Raw genomic sequence first — 22787 nt, 5'->3', positions numbered from 1 at the left:
TTTGCTCCTTCCCTTGCTCATGCTCTCTCTCTAAAAATAAATAAAATCTTAAAAAAAAAAGCCAACCTTCACATTTATCTCAATTTACCTTCTATCCCTTCATTCAGAAAATAGAGAGAGAGCATATATGAGAAGCCAAGAATTCCAATAAGTTAATAATTTTAACTAAAAATATTATAGTTCCTATTAGAATAAAATTAAATTTTTTATCTATTTTATACCTAAATAATATACATTAAATCAAGGGTATATTATAAATAATATTGATGGAAATATGCAATTTTTATCAAAGATTTACCTGATCCAAATTATTCCTTACAGTCCTCAATTCCACACCTACTGTTGCAAGAGTATGTTCAAGTTGTTGTTTCATTTCAACTTCTTTATTATACTGCTCTTCTTTTTCTCTGAATTGCGCCCTCATTTTTTCATATAATTTATCAGCATTTCTTCTTTTTTTTTCTTCTTGTTTGAAGGTAAATCTGCAAATAAATGTGCTTATTTAAAAATGTTTTGTAAGTAATAGAAAGTTCATTTTATGATCTGGTTCCACATATGTTGATTTATTATCCAAATGAAATTTCTATGTTCTCAATTTTTTTCCTTTCTCAGGCTCATGTTTACTTTCTCACTTCAATCTCTTCCAAAAGATATATATAGTTGAAAAGAAGTAATGAGAAAGCGTTATGCAGTTTAGTAATAAGTTTTAGTACTAACTCTGGTAGATATTGTAGAGAAAGGAATTTTGAAATTTTTCAAGAAAGTTAGAATTAAAAATTATCATTTTCCCCATATAGTCATAATTACTCCTCCATTAGAACAGATAATTTAGTTACTAAATAAAAAGAGAAGTTGCTCCTTATAAGAAAGTTTATAAATTCACTAGAAGTAAATTTCTACTTCACAAAACATCACAGGTACCTCCAAAAATAATTTGCAGTATAAGACAGCATCTGCAGATGTCATTTACACAACATACACCTGCAGATTATGGTGATCCAGGACTAGGCTGGGGAGTCTAATATCTATACATTTTATATAGATAGCCCTATACATTTTACGTTTCTTCTTCTGCAATATTGTCAATTTACCTTGTTGATTATTATTCATTTTACTTTTTTAAAAGATTTTATTTATTTATTTGACAGAGAGAGAGAGCACAAGCAGAGGGAGCAGCAGGCAGAGGGAGAGGGAGAAGTAGGCTCCCCACCGAGCAGAGATCAAGGGCTCAATCCCAGGACCCTGGGATCATGACCTGAGCCGAAGGCAGACCCTTAACCAACTGAGCCACCCAGGCACCCCGATTATCCATTTTATAAATCATTTGAAAACCCCTTTTAGAACACAGGATCCATATTAATTAAGGAAACAATAAAGAGTCATATGTGCTTACCACACAGACTTTTGGATTTATTTATAAGAGAGATATTGAGAAAACTTAGCAGTAATCATTTTCCATTTTACTTTTTAATCACTGCGTATGTTTAAAACTGAACAAATTTTTAAAATTTTTCCTGTCTTGAGAAAAATGGCCATTTCATACTCTGTTGATGGGCATATAAATTAATATAAACTTCCCAGAGAACAATTTAAAAATAGGATCAAAGACCTCCTTTAAAAATTTTTATACTTTAAGCAAACAATACGGTATTGAAGAATTTATTCCAAGTAACCAGAATTGTAGAAACAGATTTATATAAAACATTCCTTACAGCATTAATTAAAGTATAGAAAAATGGAAAATAACCAAAATGCAATTTGTTAAATAATGAGGATTCCATATGGTGTACTTCTATATGGTCATTAAAATTATGATTTGGAATATACATTAAATTATCAGTAGAAGTATTCACTGTCAAGAACTTGCTAAATTATTTTGAAGAATCTCATACTTCACACTACTAAAGACGTTTTCTTCCCTATAAAAATTCCAGAAGGGGGCGCCTGGGTGGCTCAGTTGGTTAAGCGACTGCCTTCGGCTCAGATCGTGATCCTGGAGTCCCAGGATCGAGTCCCGCATCGGGCTCCCTGCTCGGCAGCGAGTCTGCTTCTCCCTCTGACCCTCCTCCCTCTCATGCTCTCTATCTCATTCTCTCTCTCAAATAAATAAATAAAAATCTTTAAAAATTAAAAAAATTAAAAAATTAAAAAAATAAAAATAAAAATAAAAATTCCAGAAGGTAAGTTAGCAATTATCAAACTTCTCCTACACATCTGTAGTACAAAAGTAAAGAGTTCAAGGGGCACCTGGCTGGCTCAGTTGGTAGAGCATGCAACTCTTGACCTCACAGCTGTGAGTTCAAGCCCCTCATTGGGTGTGGAGCCTATTAAAAAAAAAAAAGGTAAATAGTTCAACTATTTCCTTAAAACCAAGATGTCATACCTCAAATCGCTAAGTTCTTGTTCCCATTTCACTTTTTGATGCTCCAACTGCAATTTCAACTCTTTTGTTTCTGATAGCTCCTTTTGTAGTCCATTAATCTTATTTTCCATTTCTTTATTTTTTCTTTTAAGTTGTTTACACTGATTTTTTTTAAGTTCTACTAATTTTTTATACAAAAGAATCGCATCCTGGATTTTTAGTAAAGTAGTAGAATCTACATCAGAGAAAAAACAAATAAGATATATAGGGCACCTAGGTGGCTCAGTTGGTTAAGCATCCAACTCTTGGTTTCAGCACAGGTCATAATCTCAGAGTCGTGGGATCGAGCCTCACGTCAGGCTCCACACACAGCACGGAGTCTGCTTGAGGTTCTTCCCCCGACTTCCCCTCTGTTCTTCTCTCCCACCCCCCACTCATGCTCTCTTTCTCTCAAATAATTTATCTTTAAAAAAAAAGAAATAAAATATGTGAGTACTTTTTGCATATAAAGGACTGTGTGCTTTCACATTCACTCACTCATACTTTAAACAATTATATACTGAATGACTTCAATATAAAAGATATTTTAGGGGTGCCTGGGTGGCTCAGTCGGTTAAGTGTCTGCCATCAGCTCAGGTCATGATCTCAGGGTCCTGGGATCAAGCCCCGTGTCAGACTCCCTGCTTACTGGGGAGTCTGCTTCTCCCTCTGCCCCGCCCCGTCCCCCGCTCGTACACTCTCACTCTCCTTCTCTCAAATAAATGAATAAAATCTTTAAAAAAGAAAAGAAAAAATGACCAAAACCTTTCTAAATAATGAAAACTATCATCCCACAGATCCAGAAGAATCTGGCTAGGAGAGAAGAAATGGAAGTAAGCCATTATAGTTTTCTTAAATTACTATGATGGGGCATAACATTACTCAAAGGTGGACTGTGATGCTTAAGTCATATACTTTAAACCCTAATCACTAAAATAGCACAACTAAAGAGTTATAGCTAGAGTAAGCAAAATACATACATATACATACTCACATAAATAAAACTAAATCATAAAAATTACTTGATTAATTTAAAAGACAGCAGAAAAGGAAGAGAATAGGAGCAAAAAGCAGAAAGGACAAATGGAAGTCACACAACACGATGACAGATTCAAATCAACGACCTCAATAATCACATTAAATGAAAATGGTCTAAAAGCCTCAATTAAAAGGCAGACTGTCAAAATGGATGAAAAAGGAAGACCCAACTGTATGCAACCTATTAAAAAAATATGCTTTAAGTGTAGAGACACACATTTTTTAAAAGGCCAGAAATATGACAGACCACACTAACAACTTGACAAAAGAAGGCTGAGCCTGAGTGGCTATATTAATACCAGACAAAATAGATTTCAAAGCAAAAAACACTAGCAGCAATAAATAAGGTCATTTTATAATGATAGAAGGGTCAATTAAAAGAAGCATAACAAACCTAAATGTTTATGCATCTATTAATAGGTTCAAAAATACAGAAAGCAAAAATTGATAGAATTAGAGAATTAGAGAACTAGAGAAACAGGCAAATTCACAGTTATAGTCTGAGATTTCAATAGGCAGAAAATCAGCAAGGGTATAGTAGACTGGAACACCACCATTCTTCTCAAGTATCCATGGAACACTTACCAAAAGAGACTATATTTTGGGTCATAAAATAAATTGTAATAAAAGGAGTCAGTCAAAAGGACTGAAGTCATAAAAGTGTGCTCTGCGATCACAAACTAATTAACACACATCTGAATAACCCCTAGGTCAGGGCACCTGGGTGGCTCAGTTGATGAAGCGTCTGCCTTCAGCTCAGGTCATGATCTCAGGGTCCTGGGATCAGCCCCACATTTGGCTCCCTGCTCAGAGGAGAGGCTGCTTCTCCTCGAGCTCAGGCTCTCTCTCTCTCTCTCTCAAATAAATAAAATCTTTAAATAACCCCTGGGTCAATGAAGTACTGAAAAAAAGAAATTAGAATGTATTCCGAACTGAATACACATAACATATTAGAATTTCTGAAACCCTGCTATACTAGCACTCATATGAGCATTTACAACACTGAATGTATATATTAAAAAAGAAGAAAAGTCTCAAATTGATGACCTTTGGCTCCACCTTAAGAAATTAGTAAAACAGTGAAGTTTGATAACCTTTGGTTATGTAGAAAATCTGACAGAATTTTTTAAAAAGCTACTAGAACTAATAAATGAACTCATCAACTTTGGAGGACAAAGAATCATTATACAAAAATCAACTGTATTTCTACATATTAGCAACAAAAAAATTAAAACTTAAGAATTAAAAATTAATTTTAATTAATTAAAAAATTGAAACTGCATTGAAAAATAAAAAATAATGACAGGTAATATCATAAAAGATAAAAATAACTATACACTAAAAACTACAAAATATTACCAAGAAAATTAAAGACTTATAAAAATGGAGAGAGATAATCTGTTCGGGGTTGAAAAATTCAATATTATTAAAATTAATCTGTAGATTCAACCTAATCCAAACCTGATCTCCAGAAGACCACCAGAGTTGTTTTTTTTTTTTTTTTTTTTTAGAAAATGAGAAGCTGACTCTAAAATTCATGTGGAAAACATAAATAAATAAAATAAATACAATTCATGTTCTGGAAACACAAAGGATCTAGAATAGAATTGCAAAAGAACCCTGAAAAAGAACAAAACTGGAGGACTAACACTAACTACCTGATTTCAAAAATTATCATAAACTGGTAGTAATTAAAACAGCATGATATTGACATCAAGAAGGCCAAAGAGATCAATGGGACAGAATAGAGTCCATAAATAAAACCACACAGAGGGGCGCCTGGATGGCTCAGTTGGTTAAGCGACTGCCTTCGGCTCAGGTCATGATCCTGGAGTCCCTGGATCAAGTCCCGCATCCGGCTCCCTGCTCGGCAGGGAGTCTGCATCTCCCTCTGACCCTCCCCCCTCTCATGTGCTCTCTCTCTCAAATAAATAAATAAAATCTTTAAAAAAAAAAAAAAAACCACACACATATGGTCAACTGATCCTGACAAAGACACAATGGCATGAAGTGGAGAAAATATAGCCTTTTCAACAAATGGTGCTGGAACAACTGGATATCCATACGCAAAAAGCATGAACGTGGATCCATACCTTTCATCATAAGCAAAAAAAAGAATACAAAATGGGGGTGCCTTGGTGTCTCGGTTGAGTGTCTGCCTTGGCTCAGGTCATGATCCCAGGGTCCTGGGATCGAGCCCCATGTCCAGCTCTCTGCTCAGCGGGGAGCCTGCTTCTCCCTCTCCCTCAGCCTGCCATTCCCCCTGCTCATGCTCTCTCTCTCGCTGTCAAATAAATAAATAAAATCATTAAAAAAAAGAATACAAAATGGATGACATGGATCACATGGATCACAGATCTAAAGGTAAGACCTAAAACTATAAAACTTCGTTTTTAAACTACGAAACTTCTAAAAGAAAGCATGAGAGAAAACCTCTGACTTTGTGCTAGGCAAAGATTTCTTAGATAGGAACACCGAAAGCAAAAATCCATAGAAGAACAAATGGATAAACTGGATTTCATCAAAAAGAAAAACTGCTCTTCAAAAGACACTGTTGAGACAATGAAAAGTCACAGATTGGGAGAAAATCTTTACAAAAAAATATAGGTGAGGGGCGCCTGGGTGGCTCAGTTGTTTAGTGTCTGCCTTTGGCTCAGGTTATTATCCTGGGGTCCTGGGATCGAACCCCACATTGAGTTTCCTGCTCAGTGGAGAGTCTGCTTCTCCCTCACCCACTACCCCTGCTTGTGTTCCCTCTCTAGCTGTCTCTCTCCCCGTCAAATTAATAAATAAAATCTTAAAAAATATATATAGGTGATAAAGGAACTATATCTAGAATATACAAAGAATTCTCAAAACTCAACAAATATGAAAACAACCTAATTTTTAAAATGACAAAGGATTTGGATAGTTCAAAGCAGATATACAGATGGCAAATAAGCACATGAAAATATGCTCAACATTAACAGTTATTAGGGAAATGTATATTAAAACCATAATTATATATATATTACATACCCATCAGAATGGCTAAGATTTAAAAAACTGACAATACTAAGTGTTCATGAATATACAGGGTGAAATTAGAACTTTCATACACTGCTGGTGGGAATGGAAAATGGTACAACTACTTTAGAAAACAATTTGGCAGTTTCGTAACAAGGGAATATAGAGACATGAGACTTACGGGTGATAGATATGTTGACTGCCTGAATTACGGTTATGGTCTCATATGCATATACATATGTCAAAACTATCAAATTATACACTTCATATATGTGCAGTTTACCTAACTAAAGCTGTTGGGGGAAAAAAAAGCTCTATTATAGGAAAAAACAACTAAAACAGTGGCTGAGACACAGATGGAAAGAAGGATATGAAACATGGGCGCCTGGGTGGCTCAGTCGTTAAGCATCTGCCTTCAGCTCAGGTCATGATCCCAGAGTCCTGGGATCGAGCCCCGCATCGGGCTTCCTGTTCGGCGGGGAGCCTGCTTCTCCCTCTCTCACTCTCCCTGCTTGTGTTCCCTCTCTTGCTGTGTCTCTCTCTGTCAAATAAATAAAATCTTTAAAATAAAAAAAAGAAGAAGAAGAAGGATATGAAACAACACAAGATGAAGCTAGAGTACTGTGGTCTTTCACCTTAGAGCAATGAGAAGTAATAGCGAAGCTTTAAGCAAGGGAGTAACGTGATGAAACATGAATTTTTAAAGATTATGATAACTGGTTGCAGTGTAGACCAAGATTCTGGGAGGTGGAATGACAGGGAAAACAGTCCTGAGGTTATTTCAGTATTCTAGGAGAAAAATAATGGTAACCTGACCTTGGGTGACGGCACAGAAGAGAAGCGGAGTTAACAACACATCAGGTGTGTCATTCCCATGACAAAACATAGAGTGGAAATTATAGCCTTTGGCTGAGAGTATTCAACAGTTCTCTATTCTCATATAAAACATATTTCTGAGATGAGTAGCTCATGAGTGTTGTGTGGTACAGCACTATACAAGATGGGCACATATTGCTACAGTAATATACATACAAAGGCTTTCTACTTATACAATGGTCCTACCTTTACGATCCTGGCCAACTGGTACAATTAGCGACTTGCAACTCATATACTTAGAGCAAGGCAACTTGGAATCCTCTGAAGCTGTTCCAGATGACTCCGTTAAGTCAAGGTCATCCATAAAATTAATTTGCTTTTTGACCTACAAATAAAAAATACTATTTCAAAATGTCCCCCAAATATTCATAAAATATACTAAGTGTAGAGAGATGATAAATACCCATCTTTTTATAAGAGCAAAAACATAGGTACTTTTTTTTTTTTTAAACATAGGTACTTTTTAAAAGAACTGATTTTTATCACAATGACCTTTATCAATAATTACTACTTCTGAAAAACTTTTTCACAATAAATGTCTATACAACAAAGGAAGATTTTCTAGGTTTTCACTATGTACTTCCTAAAGTAATTTTTTACCATGGAATAATATTTTTAATAAATATTATTTATCAAAGTAATATAATAAAGTGAAAATTAAAAAATAAGTGAAATAGAATTATGCATATTTTTTTACCTCTTTCTTTCCATGAGATGTTTTCTTTGCACGTCTAAAAAAAAACAATTCTTTTCAGGCAAGTATTAAATACTTAAAATACAAAGAATATCTAAATCATATCTAAAAAATATTAATAATATTAACAAAGCATTAAATTTAGATCAAATGGACATAAAGCAAAGGAAAAGCATAATGTTACTTGCATTATTTGATACGAAGAAATATACCACATTTTTTGTTGTCATTTTCAATAAAAACAAGCTTTTATTGGATCTAAACACTTGGGAAAGTGCAAGTTAAGTTCTTATATGAAAGAAACCCTATTTTAATAATCATGATACTAGTGTTTTGAGGATTTACTGTACAACTACTATGCATTACTATGAACACCTTACACATCTTAAAAGTATTTTAAGCCTCACAACAATCTTATAAACATAGGTAATTATATTAGGCATTTTACACAGGAAGAAAATGAGGCACAGAAATAATTAACTTCCCCAAGCCCATACAGCTGGTCAGGAGTAGACCCAGAATTCAAATCCAGGATATGTGCCTTCAAAACGTGTGTTTTACAATATGTGGTGAAAGTAACATTTAAGTGTTTCCAAGTGATATGACAGCAAATGAATCTACTATTATTCCATTTCTAGCTATAATTATAAATAATAATTTATGGATCTTACACATATTTTTTTAAAATAAAAAGACTTCATACCTAGGCAATATTGAAAATCTACTTTCCATAAACTAAAGATCTGCTTCTTCTGAAGAAGTTCATCAATGGCATTCATCTATTTATTCAACTGTTTATTCACAAATATATACTTACTGAGCACACAATATGTGTCAATGACACTGTTGGTACAGGAACCATGGCTTTTGTCATTTAGAACTTTATAATCTAAAAGTAATAATCTATGATAGAATAATAGTTTATTTTTCAATTATAAATAAAGTCTTTCCCCTTTCCCCAGAATCGAAACAAATATTAACTTAATGCAACCAGATACTTCAAAGTCCCTAACAAAACCATAGCTATTCATGATTCTGTCAAAGGCACTGAATATCTAAAATCATCAAGGAATGATTAGTTCTACTCAGAATGGCCTAAGAGTTTGTATATTTACTATCATTTATATACTTCTAAGTCTATGAATGATACTCTCTGCACATTCAATTATATGAGAATACTCCACTGGGGAACCAATTCTGAATCAACAACTTCTTGCCACAGGGACCTGGGTGGCTCAGTCGTTAAGCATCTGCCTTCGGCTCAGGTCATGGTCCCAGGGTGCTGGGATCAAGCCCCACATCAGGCTCCCTGTTCAGCGGGAGTCTGCTTTTCCCTCTCCCACTCCCCCTGCTTGTGTTTCCTCTCTCGCTATGTCTCTGTCTGTCAAATGAATAAAATCCAAACCCCCCCCAAACCAAAAAAACAACCTCTTGCCACAAAACTACATGAATAGGAATACTAGGGACAATTACTGTAATCTTTAAAAGATAATGTAATACAGGGGAGCCTAGGTGTCTCAGTCATTAAGCATCTGCCTTCGGCTCAGGTCATGGTCCCGGGGTCCTGGGATCGAGTCCCACATCAGGCTCCCTGCTCGGCGGGGAGCCTGCTTGTCCCTCTCCCTCAGCCTGCCACTCCCCTTGCTTGTGCATTCTCTCTCTCTGTGTCAAGCAAATAAAAAAATCTTAAAATAGGGGCGCCTGGGTGGCTTACTCGTTAGGCGTCTGCCTTCGGCTCAGGTCATGATCCCGGGATCCTGGAATCAAGTTCCACATCGGGCTCCCTGCTGGCTGGGAGGGAGCCTACTTCTCCCTCTCCCTCTGCCTCTGCCTGCCGCTCCCCCTGCTTGTACTCTCTCTCTGTCAAATAAAAAATAAAATATCTTAAAAAAAAAAGATAATGTAATACAATCAATAAGCTTTCTAATATTTGGAAATGCAAACAAAATTAAATAACCATGTCTATCTCTATCGGATCATTTCCAGCAGCATACAAATGTACTCTAAAAGATCCCATCTTAAAATTAAAAAAGAAAGAAAATTCCCTTGAATTCCACATTCTTTTTCAGTTATCATCCATTTCTCTATTACCTTTCCGCATAAAAATTCTCTAAGGAGTTGTTTATACTTTTTCATTACAGTCCAGCTTCCATGGTGACTATTGAAACTGCTCCTTGTCAAAGTCACTTGTCCTCATCTTAACTTTTCAAGCAGTGTATCTGATATACTTGAGTATTTCTTGCCTTAGCCTGTACATACACGACAGCGTTTTATTTCCATAAAAAGTAATCACTGCTAAACTTCCTTCAGAGGGAAATAAAGAATTTATAGATTTTACCTTACTTCATCCTGATCCATTTCAATTGAAGTGCTGTCATCATTCACTTGTGGTGGACGAGAAGGTAGGGAATCAGCCTTCTCAAGCCCTGGTGTAATCACAGATACTTTTGATGTCCATTTTTCATTTTCCTCTTTCCTTACTCCCTTCATATGCAAACCAGGATCACTACTTTAAAAAATCCAATTAGAATATCCATTAAAAAGCCAATGTTTTCTAATAATTTTACTGGTAAAAAATAAAAACAATATTTTTTGTAAAATTCTGTTACCCATCTCAATGAACATTTATTAATTCACAGAACAGTTATGAAATCCAACCATATACAAGGAAATACACATCCCTTGCTTCAAAGACAGGTAAATATACAATTACAATACAATGTCATTTGTGGGGACAAAACTGCTATGGATCTCTTTGTAGGAGCTGTGGAATCAAGGACCATACACCAAGGGACCTAGGAAAAGTCTTGCCTACCCATGCATCGGGTAACAGGCACACTCACTACATGTCCAGCTGTGGACCCAGCAATAGCCCATAAACTGGTTCCAGCCCCTTCCTCTCAGCCACATCTGGAAGCCCCTGGAAAACACTGTCTTAGATAATCACCCATGGATGAGAGAGACTTTTTGGAAAACCAGATTTCCTGCAGAAAAGTTCCAGCACACCACCAGAGCAAAAAAAAAAAAATCAGGCTTGGACACATTGGAAAGGTAGTCGTTAAAGGCTATTTCAAAAGCAAAGACAGCAATGCCAAACTTCAAAGAATATAAAAAGTCAAGGATATATGACACCAAATCTTCCAGTAATTGATCTCAAACACATGGAGATCTGTAATTTATCCAAAAAAGAATTCAAAAGAGCAGTTTTAAGGAAACTTAATGAGCTACAAGAAAACACAAAAAGCCAATTCAGGGGTGCCTGGGTGGCTCAGTCAGTTAAGCATCTGACTCTTGATTTTCTCTCAGGTCATGAGATCCAGCTATGCATCCTGCTTACGCTCAGTGCAGAGTCTGCTTGTCTCTCTCCCTCTGCCATTCCCCCCACTCACACACATGTTCTCTCTAAAATAAATAAATAAAATCTTAAAAAAAAAAAAGCCAATTCAATAAAATGAGAAAAACACTATATGAATAAAACGAGAAATTTAGTAAAGCATTGGAAGGGCACCTGGGTCGCTCAGTCAGTTAAGTGTCTGCCTCTTGATTTCGGCTCAGGTCATGATCTCAGGGTCGTGGGATTGAGCTCCGGGTATGCTTGAGATTCTCTCACCCTCTCTCTGTCCCTCCCCTGACTTGCTCTCTATCTCTCTCTCTCTCAAATAAATAAATAAACATCTTTTTTTGAAAAAGAGCTGGAAATAGTAAAATAGAATTAAACAAAAATTCCGGAGCTGAATAATAGAGTGAATGAAATGCAAAAAGGCAATAGAAATCACTGACACTAAAATGGATAAAAAAAAAAGTCTGTGAATTTAAAATTTTCAAATTTTCAGACTTTCAAATTATCCAATCAAGGAGGTGAAAGATATGTACACTAAAAACTACAAGTCTTTGTTTAAAGAAAGAGCAGAGACACAAACAGGAAGATATCTCATTGTTTATGGATTTGAAAAATTAATATTATATATCCACATTATTCAAAGCCATCTACAGATTCAATGCAATCTCTGTCAAAATTCCAGTGACATTTCTCACAGAAATAGGAAAAACAATCCTTAAATTTGTATGGAACAAAAAAGACCCCAAACCGCCAAAGCAGTCCTGAGAAAGAACAACAAAGGTGGAAGCATCACACTTCCTGTTTTCAAACTGTTACCAAGCTATAGTCACCAAAACAGTATATGGAACTTGCATCAAACAAACACAAAGACTGGGTGATAGACACTGGGGAGGGTATGTGCTCTGGTAAGCGCTGTGAATTGTGCAAGACTGTTGAATCTCAGATCTGTACCTCTGAAACAAATAATGCAATATATGTTAAGAAAAAAAAAAAAAGAAGAAGAAGAGGGTAGCGGGAGGGGAAGAGTGAAGCGGGGGAAATCGGAGGGGTAGACGAACCATGAGAGACGGTGTACTCTGAAAAACAAACGGGGTTCTAGAGGGGAGGGGGGTGGGAGGATGGGTTAGCCTGGTGGTGGGTATTGAGGAGGGCACGTTCTGCATGGAGCACTGGGTGTTATGCACAAACAATGAATCATGGAACACTTCATCTAAAACTAATGATGTAATGTATGGGGATTAACATAAGAATAAAATAAATAAATAAATAAATAAATAAATAAACAAACAAACAAACAAACACAAAGACCAATGAAACAGAATCAAGAACCCAAAAATAAACCCATGCATATAGTCAAGAACACTTAAAGAAGAAAAGATAATCTCTTCAATAAATGATGCTGAGAAAACTGGATATTCACATGCAAAAGAATGAAACTGGACCCCTAACTTACATCACTCACAAAAATTAACCCAAACTGGATTAAAGACTTAAATGGACAACCTTAAGCCATAAAACTCCTACAAGAAAACAGGGAAACCACTCCCTGACATTGATCTTGGCAATGATTTTGGATATGACATCCAAAGTACAAGCAACAAAAGCAAAAACAATGGAACAATGTTTCTCCACAGCAAAAGAAACAAGCAACACTCTAGTTCCATTTACATCAAGTATAGGGGAAGGAAGGGAAAAATAAGTTAAAAACAGAGAGGGAGGCAAACCATAAGAGACTCTTAACTATAGGAAACAAACTGAGGGCTGCTGGAGGGGAGGTGGGTGGGAAGATGCTGTAACTGGGTGATGGGCATCAGGGAGGGCACTTGTGATGAGCATTGGGTATTACATGCAAGTGATGAATCACTAAAGTCCAGCCCTGAAACTAATAATACAATATAGGTTAACTAACTTGAATTTAAATAAAATCTAAAAAACAAAAAAGAAACAAGTAACATAATGAAAAGGCAACCTACAGAATGGAAGAAAATATCTGCAAACCACATATCTGAAAAAAGGTTAATATCTAAAATATGTAAGGAGATCACACAATTCAACAGCAAAAAACAAATAATTCAAATAAAAACTCAGCAAAGCACCTTAATAGACAGCTCTCCTCAGAAGATACTCAAATGGCCAACGGTACCAAAAAAGGGGCTCAACATCACTATTCATCAGGGAAACGCAAATCAAAACCACAATGATATATCTATCACCTCACACCTGTTAAATGGCTTTCATCAAAAAGACAAGAGATACCACTGGCAAAGATGTACAGAAAAGGGAATCCTTGCACACTGTTATGGGACTGTAAATTGGTACAGCCACTATGCAAAACACTGTGGAGGTTCCTCAAAAAACTAAAAATAGAACTATCATATGACACAATAATCCCATTTCTGGGAACATTTCTGATGGAAATGAAATCATTATCTCGAAGAGGTATCTGCACCCCTGTTTACTGCAGCATTATTTACAATAGCCAGGACAGGGAAGCAACCTGAGTGTCCATCAATGGATCCATGGGTTTAAAACATGTGGTATATATTTACAACGGAATATTTTAGCCACAAAAAAGAGGGAAACCTTGCCATTTGCAACAACATAAATGAACCTGGAGGGAATTATGCTAAATGAAATAAGTCACACAAAAAGACAAATACTGTATGATCTGACTTACATGTAGAAACTTAAACAAAAACAAAAACAAATTTACATCCTGGTGCATGCCAGGGGTAGGAGGCTGTGGGAAATGGGTAGATATTGGCCAAAGGATACAAACTTCCTGTTACAAGAGTAGTAAGTTCTGAGGATCTAATGTACAGAATGGTGATTACAGTTAACAATACTGTATTATATATTTGAAAGTCGCTAAGAGAGTTGCTAAAAAAGAAATGATAATTATGTGAGATGATGGAGTTATTAACACTATTACCATTTTACTATATAAAAGTGTATTAAATTAATATAGGTATACCTTAGACTTACACAGTTATCTGTCAATTATACCTCAATAAATCTGCAGAAAATTCAAAAATACTCATATGTCACTATATATATCACTCAAAAATAGCAATAACCTGGTTAATTTTGTTTGAAAATAAAATGATTTGGGGGTGCCTGGGTGGCTCAGTCGGTTAAGTGTCTGCGTTCGGCTCAGGTCATAATCTCCAGGTCCTGGGATCTAGCCCTGCACCAGGCTCCCCACTGAGCTTCTACCTCTCCCTCTGTCCCTCCCTCCTGCTTGTGCGCTCACTCTTGCTCTCTTTCTCTCTCTCTCTTACAAATAAATTTTTAAAAAATTAATTTTTTTAAAGAAAATGATTTGGTAACTTTTGTATACTTTTAGCCTAGTATTTAACCCTAATATAAAAAGCTAGATTTACCAACAGAAAATTATAATTACTTTTTCATGGACTAAATGTATGCAAGAGAATATGAGCAGCATATAGCTACATAAATTTACAAAAGACTGAAATTTCCCAAAGGAAATAATTAATTTAGGAATTGAACATGAGCCCCTAAGAGCACTGAAAACAAAAACAGAGCCAGCAATTATTGTTTTAAAACTGTTACACAGATAACTCTTCTAGTTAAAATTTAACATCCAAAAAAGAAGGATCTTCCTGAAGGCAATTATTAAACAATTCTTCTTAACCCAAATCTCAAAAATAAATCTATAATTACAGAATATGAAATAGCTTCCTTTTTGAACACAGTTGATAGAAGCAACTATTAAATAGAAAACGTCTAGTTAAAGTCACCTCAAACTTGGGGGGCGGAACCCAAATATGAAGCCATGGGAACAAGAAGCCACCACAACCAGTTTTAAATGTGTGCGACTGATCAATGCCCACTGGCCTCACTCACCCACCAAGCAGTGTCAGCTCCTCCCTTCTAAAAGAAAGCCAATAGGAGACAAAACCATTCCATACACGTGCCTCATGTGCCAACCAATCAACAACAGTCTCACCCAAATTACCATGGTGTTTCAGATGATGACAAACCACTTAATTCTCTGAAAGTCCCCCAAACCTTCCATTCTACTCTTCCCAAAACCCTATATAAGAATAGCAGACTGCTCTGTCAGAAAAGACTGTAAGTGACCAGCATAGGTCTATCTTACTAGTAGGCAATAAATTCCAACTTCATCTTTTTATTTCAGATATTGAGGGCTTATAATCCTTTGGCAGGAATTTTTAAAGTCCTATAATTTACCACCATATTTCAGTTTCCTTAATAAAATATAAATGAAGTTTGCTATTCCTCTGATCCATTTTACCATAATTAAAACTAACCTAAATACCAGTAAAAGAATAAATAGCAAGTAACCACAATATTGGCCCCCCCAAAATAAAAAAAAATGCATACAACTGAAAGATTAAATTGTCAGAATGGACCCATATCAAACTTTCTTTTTGTTTAAGTGAGAGTTAGTATGATGTTAAAAAACAATACATGCAGGTTAAACTCCATTCACTCAATAAACATTTGTTTAATAGAACTATATATGCTAGAACATTTTCTAGGCACTGAGGACATGGCGATGAACAGATAAAAATCCTACTCATGAGTGAAGTAAACACAATAACAATAAACTACACAGGCAAGATAGTACTAGAGGAGAAAAACTAAAGCAGAGAAATCAAATTTTGATGTGCTGTAGGGAAAGAGGTAATCAGGATAACCAAGAAAGGCCTTGCTAAGAAAGTAACTTTTAAGCAAAAAATTGAAGGGGGGGGGGAAAGGAAGGAGCAAGGAGCAAGCAAGGCATGAGGGTATTGGAGGGAAAAGCACTCCAGTTAGAGTCAACAGCAAGTACAGAGGGATGCTCGAAGTGTTTATAGTGAGGGGAAAAAAAGTGAGAAATTCAGTGTGGCTGGACAGTGTGAAAGGGACAGAAAATAGGAGTGAGGCAGTAAGGGATAGGGAGAGACCAAGATGAACAGATCATACAAGGCCTTGTAGGTGTTAGAAAGAACTTTGGCATGTACTCTGAGTGAAATAGGAGGCAATTAGGTTTTGAGCAGAGGAAGACATAATCTGACTTATGTTTTAATAGATCCACTGTGTTTAGAATTAATGGAAACAGAGAAAAGACAAAAGAACAAACAAGAAGACCAATTAGTTAATTATTACACTTATACACACAACAGATGATAGTGGCTTGGTCATGGAAGATGTGTTTGGGTTCTGGATATATTTTGAAGGAAGACCTGACAAGATCTGCTGACAGATTAGATGTGACATGTATGGAAAAGAAAAAGACACGAGTCAAAGATGATACCAAGTTTTCTGGCAGAGCAACTGGAAGAACTGTCATTAACTCAATTAGGAAAGACAAGAAGGGCAGGTATTAAAGAATATCAGTAGTTCGATTTTGGACATGTTAAGTTCGTAATACCCAATAGCTATCCCAAAGAGCTATCAAATAGGCAGTTTGATATGTAGGTCTGGACTTATGCAGAGAGATTTGGGCTGGAGATATAAACCTGAAGATCATTAGAATATACAAGATAGTAAAAGTCAAGAGAAAGAAAATCAAGGACTGAAATAAGGCACCAATCTGTGAAACAGCCATAGTTTTGCTTACTGTGCTTTTCCTGGCAACTTTCCATAACTGACTCCCCTCCCCCTATCCAATCTCCATCCCTTGTCTTTAGGTGTTGGCATTTAAGGTGGTGGCTTGGGCCATTTTGGGGAGTTACTCAATTTTCCTGGGTATCTGCCACGTATACAAGAGGCATACAAGCTATTAAATTTCTGTTTGTTCCTCCCCTATTAGTCTGTCTTTTATCATGGGGTTGGTCTCATCCCAGAACCTACACGGGTAAAGGAAAAATTATTTCCCCCCATCTCCTAACTGGTTTCCCTGTTTCTGCCCTTATCTCCATTATAATTTATTATCAAAACAGCAGCCAGAGTAATCCTGTTGATAGATTAATCATATCAAATCATTCCTCTGCACCAATCCCCCTTCACGGCTTCCCATTTTGATAGTGTGATTTATACTAAGAAATCTATATTTTGGTCTTCATCCACAGTTCCTGCCTCAAAGCTCCCAAGATCCTTGGAATTTCCTAAGTGACTGGAGCAATGGGATCATCTTTTGTTATATTTGGTATTTTGTCCTCAGTTCCTGAAATAGTCTCCCTGTGGAAAAAAGGTGAACTGTGGGTCTTTTGTAATTCATAACAAACTCCTTTGAACCACATCTGAGTCGATGTTAATGGGGGCATTTTGGGAAAGCCCCTAAGGATGGAGGCTGGTTGCCAGGGAAACCAACCACAATTAGAGGGTGGGACGTGTCAGTCCCACTGCCACATCCACTTCTGGAGGGGCAGGAGGTAGACTCAATCACCAAAAGCCAATGATTTCATCAATTCGGCCTATGTAATGAAGCCTCCATAAAAAAATTCTGAACTACAAGTTTCAGCGTGCTTCTGGGGGGGTGAAGCAGAACCCATCCAGGTGCCAGGAGGATGGCACACTCCAAATTCCATGGGGACAGAAGCTTCTGTGCTCCAGATCCTTCAAGACCTCACTCTAAGAATCTCTTTATCTGGCCATTCATTTGTGTCCTCCAATATTCTTTGTAATAAACCAGCCACCCCGTAGGTAAATTGGTTTTCTGAGTTCTATGAGTGGCTCTAGCAAATTAATTGAACCCACAGCAGGGGTTATAAGAATCTCTAACTTCAGGCTGAATGGTGAGAAGCACAGGTAACAACCTGGATTTGCGATTGGCATCTGAAGGAGGAGGGGGCAGTCTTGTGGGACTGGGCCCTTCACCTGTGCGATCTGACGCTGTCTCTGGGTAGCAGAGAATTGAGTTAAACTGTAGGACACCTAGTCAGGGCCACTGTCTGGCACTGTCCCCTTACCTCTGACCTCTCCGCAGCTCTCCCCTTCTCCCTCTGCTCCAGCCACACAAGGCTCCTTGCTGAGCCTGAGACATCCAGGCCCACCCCTTCCTGCTTCCTGTTCTTTCGCGGGAACACTTTGTTCCCTGATAGATCAGAATGGTTCCTCCATCAAGCCTGCAGGTCTTCACCCCAACATCATCTCTGAGAAGCTTTCCTCGACCACAGTGTCTAAAATTACAGTCCACTTCCCTGCTCCACACACCAGTTCCTCTGCTCCCTCCCTGCTGTTCCTTCCTTAGCACACACCACTAACTTCTTTATTACATAGTTTCCTTGCTTATCATTGGTTTCCTGACTAGAATGTAAACTTGACAAAGGCGGGCCTTCAGTTGGTTTGTAGATTGCTGCTTGCCCAGGGCCACACTCTGCCCGAAACCCAGGACTGCATCCCTATTCCAGCCTCTCCCATTCCTCCCAGAGCACCAACACAGCCCCCCTAGCCCGGGGCCGGGGGGGGGGGGGGGGGATTAACATTGGCATCAGTGGTTCCTTTGTTCAGGCACCACGTATTAACTGAGCACCTGGCACTGTCATTTTGCCCACTGAGCGCAGCCAGTGTGTTTTGCTGGTGAGCTCCACACCAGGCAATGCCAAGGAATCCAAGGCAGGAAGTCATTCCTAGCAGTAAACAAGCAGAACAGGTTAGACACTGTGCCCATGGTGTTATTATGGGCCATTGCCAATATGTGCTTTCCACAACCCCCAATAAACCAGGGCCTGTGTCTCCCTGATCTATTTTCACAAATGCACCCACTTACGCTGAGCTGGCAGCATTGTCTCACTGGGTCAGTCTCCACCATGGGGCAAGTACCGTGCTGGTCCTTTCTTCTCACTCCGGAGCCTCAGTGTGCCGGGCTTGCCTCTCCAAGCCGGCCTACCAGGCACCATGAAGCCCTTGACTTAGGGAACTCTAAGTGCTTGCACAGTAGCTAACCTAGTGCTGGCCACTTACTGATCTTAAAGGGTTTTTGGAAGGAAAAACACATTTTTCCAGGCTCATCAGCTCTATGTTATCCGAACAGACACAATATGGGCAGAGGGGGGCAAAGGATGATGAAAGGGAGGAAATGTGAAGAAAGGATCAAGGGATAACAACGACGTTGGCAAACACCTACAGGGTACTCTGTGTATATGTGTACGGCGCTCGTCTACACACAGTACGCACATGCACCCCTTTCGTGTTCACTCTCAGCTACACCGACCACCACCGACACGGCGGTTTCCCCACGAGGTAACTGCGACAGAAGTTTTTAAGGAACTCGCCCAACTCAGGGGCCCTGTAGAGGGTCGCAGGATTTGAACCCAGGCACTCTGGCTCCAGAGTCCATGTTCTCAGTTTATGTGAATGCACTTAAGAAATCAATTTCCCGCGCCTGGAGCGCGGGCGGGAGGCGCGGGAAAGGGGCGCGTGGCCCGAAGGAAGGGGAGGTGGCGCTGCGCGGGCCGCGGTGGCTCGTGCGGGTCATCTGGGGCTGAACCGGAATTGTTCCAGAGTCGACACGAGGTTCTCGAGGATCTTCCGGCATTCCTCGGTCTTGGACGTGTCCTCCTCTCTCTCCGACGCGTCCTCCTCGCTCTCCATCGGAGCCAGGGGCTGGCCGCTGCGCCGGGGCGCCTCCCGCGCAGCTGCAGGCTTGGGGCAGTTGGGAGTCCAGAACCCGGCGTCCGTTGCCATGGCGACCCCTGGGGGGGCGGAGCGTGGGAAGCGGCGGGCGGGGGGCGCGGCGGAACAGGACCGGGCTCGCTGCCTCTGCCCGCCTGCCTCGTTGCTGCTCGGCGCCGCGCGCTCTATCCCGGACGGCCCGCGGGCCAGCCCGCCGCTGAAATGTCCCCACGAAAGCTGGACCCGTCTCGATACCCCTGCGAGGTGCCTCCACGCCACCAAGCTCTCCTCGCCTTCTTTTCTCCGGAGCCTCTGTGCTCAGCCTCCCGCCAGGCCAGCGCACTTGGGGGTTGGGGTGGCGTGGATTCCAGAGCATCTTCCTTTTCACACGAACACCCTCCCCACGCCAGGTTAGAGCCAGAGCTCGGCGACCCTCGCCTTCCTGGCCTTCCGCCCTGTGCTACAGGGCAGCCTCAGGAGGAGGAATAGTGCACCCTGGCAATAAGCAACCAAGCTTAGGACCTCATGAGCCTTGGCTCCAGGGGCAAAGCCATAATAGGAAGGAAGCGGGCGGCCTGATGAATTGCATACACCTGCCACTTGGCCACAGATGTAGGCGTTTCATGGACCAAAAAAAAAAAAAAAAAAAATCTTTGCAGAGATTAAACAGCCTACATTTCTATTTAATATGAAGGTCAGAATCCAGGCGTTAAGTTTTAAGCTCTACAGGTAGTGTGGAATTTATTTTTACTAGGTTTCTACAACAGTGAGAGAAGCTGCGTAATAATGAAACGGTTGTTCAAATTATGTATCATGTATGGACAATGGTGAGTATCTTTTCTAACATCATCAGTATGTCATTTGCTGGTTTTAGAACTAAGTATACCATATTTGCATTTCAATATATGGTCTACAGGAAAACAAAAGATTTTCTCTCTTATAATTATGTGAAAACGAAGTTAGTTTGATATCGGAAGCTCAGAATACAAAAAGGAAATGACTGTAGCATTAATACAACTCTTGTATTTAAAGACAAAGATGGAAGGCCCCAAATGGCTCCCCTTCCCCAAAAAATGTAACCAATGCCAACATGATCTTCTGTAAAGGTCTGTTTTTCTTTGAGAAGATGAAGAGAGAAGAAAAAGAGTTACTTTGACTCTACATAGATTTTTGTTTTCAAAATCGAACTTCTAAGTCTCTTGAGGGAAATTTTGCCATGTAATCAAAAAGTATTTTAAAAGAGAGAAATGTATAAATCTATAATAAATTATCTTTTCTTAAGTGACTTTTTTTTTTTTACCACAATGCATATAAAAATTTTGAAATAAAGAGAAAAATTCCAAGGTAAAATTAAAAACCTAATTTGTTAGGACCAGGCCGAGGTAGTGAAAAGACGGTGACAAGCTGTTGGCTCTTTCACTAATGCAGTTCGAAGTGTGTATTTTGAAACTGAGGAGGGAGGGCTCACCATAGACTTCATGAGTCATTGGTCAGCTCTGTGCAGCATTTGTTGACTGATATAGACTGCATAGTTCCACCCTCCCACAAAAACATGAACAGAACAAAACCTCTTTGTTTGAAGCCTTGCTATAACACATCACAGAATTTCAGATTTCAGTGTCTGGGAGACCAAGTTATGAGCATGACTGTTTTTGAAACTATTAAGTACATAACACTTCTCTTGTTGTCAGTTACCCATGCTTACCTCTCAGGTGTTCTGCCTTATAAAATTGTTCATTTCAGATCATATTCTCGCCTATAACAACTGGGTTGGGCACTGTCAAAGCATCTGTCATACTGAATCCAGGCTCTTTGTATCACATGATGAATTAATTGATGGTTTTTAGTGGAAAGCTCATGCCCTTGGGAATAAACATTAAAAAGAAAGAAGGAGGGAAGGAAGGAAGGAAGGTGAAGGAAGGAAGGAAGGAAGGAAGGAAGGAAGGAAGGAAGGGAGGAAGGAAGGAAGAAAAGAAAAGAAAAAAGACTCCCTGAAATTTAGTTGCTTTAGAACACTGGGCAAATTATTTAACACCTCTGAGCCTCTTTTTTCTCACCAGTAAAAACTGGATAATGAGCTTTTCTCAGGGTGGTTGGCAGTAATCTATAAAGCGAGAAAAGCACACAACTCATGCAGGACACAAGACAAATACTAACCAGTGTGTTCCTCCTTTCTAAACCACAACTAAGGAATACACCATTTAAAGTCTTCCATTTCTTAAAAGTTGAATATCTCATATGCTAAAATAATTTTTACTTTTTAAGATAACAGGATTTATGGCATGATTTTAAATTTTCAAATGCCTCTTTGAAACAGGTATAAATATAATGTGTATTTATATTGAAAAGAGCACCTACCGATTATTAAAAGTGATAACATCTCAGATTAAATAGCATGAGGATTTGATTACGAGTCAAGTGCTGACTCTGAACATAGTAATTTATATATTCCAGATGGATATTATCAGTCCTATAGTCTAATAAAAGCCAAGAGGTTTCAAGTTAGGTTTGTAATTTAAATTCTTTCTGGAGTCATCATATGTAAAGTGCTTATTTTTCTTTTATCACCAGCTGTAATCTATGATTAGGTGGTGCAGGCTCTGTTAGGTAAACTTGTTTTATGTTGTGCTTCATCCATAACCAAAGTTCTTAAATAAAGGGCTGGGAAAGGAAATAGCAAGTTCTTTAGCCAGGACAATATTATGTGACTAAATCTTGTATGGAAAAACTCCTGAGACTAGATCATTTTAATGTCTTAAAATTTTGCGGCAATGACATGACATATCCACTCTTGTAAAAATCCATCAGGAAGTGTTTGTCACGTGGCTAAAGCTGAAAACCAAGATGGGAAGCACGAGGGGCGTCTGGGCAGGAGCAGTCTTGATGTGGAATTTGGATCTTACTGC

At 38.6% G+C, this 22787-nt stretch overlaps 2 protein-coding genes across 2 annotated transcripts in view; both read right to left on the bottom strand.

Annotated features, from left to right (window-relative positions):
* LOC135364298 (ankyrin repeat domain-containing protein 26-like) overlaps nt 1-22787 on the bottom strand; it is a 362531-nt gene that overhangs the window by 50282 nt on the left and 289462 nt on the right.
* Nucleotides 73-19953, bottom strand: LOC135364619 (ankyrin repeat domain-containing protein 26). The gene is made up of 5 exons (XM_064593501.1): nt 19757-19953; nt 10359-10524; nt 7508-7646; nt 2384-2597; nt 73-482 (listed from the first exon to the last, which is right to left on the bottom strand). The coding sequence occupies exons 1-5, from the start codon at nt 19951-19953 to the stop codon at nt 287-289; spliced, it is 912 nt and encodes a 303-aa protein (XP_064449571.1). The 3' UTR covers nt 73-286.

Source organism: Mirounga angustirostris, unplaced genomic scaffold (assembly GCF_029215605.1).
Source record: "Mirounga angustirostris isolate CCGP_5_RB_7025 unplaced genomic scaffold, mMirAng1.0.hap1 SCAF_5, whole genome shotgun sequence".
NCBI classification, from domain to species: Eukaryota; Metazoa; Chordata; class Mammalia; order Carnivora; family Phocidae; genus Mirounga; species Mirounga angustirostris.
This window is presented reverse-complemented; position numbering and strand designations above follow the sequence as displayed.

Coding starts and splice junctions, on each gene's coding strand:
- LOC135364619 (XM_064593501.1), bottom strand. CDS start 19,953: ATGGCAACGGACGCCGGGTTCTGGACTCCCAACTGCCCCAAGCCTGCA. Junction 2,598..7,507: donor AGTTGGCCAGGATCGTAAAG/GTAGGACCATTG, acceptor TCTCTGATGTAG/ATTCTACTACTTTACTAAAA. Junction 483..2,383: donor CAAGAACTTAGCGATTTGAG/GTATGACATCTT, acceptor ATTTATTTGCAG/ATTTACCTTCAAACAAGAAG.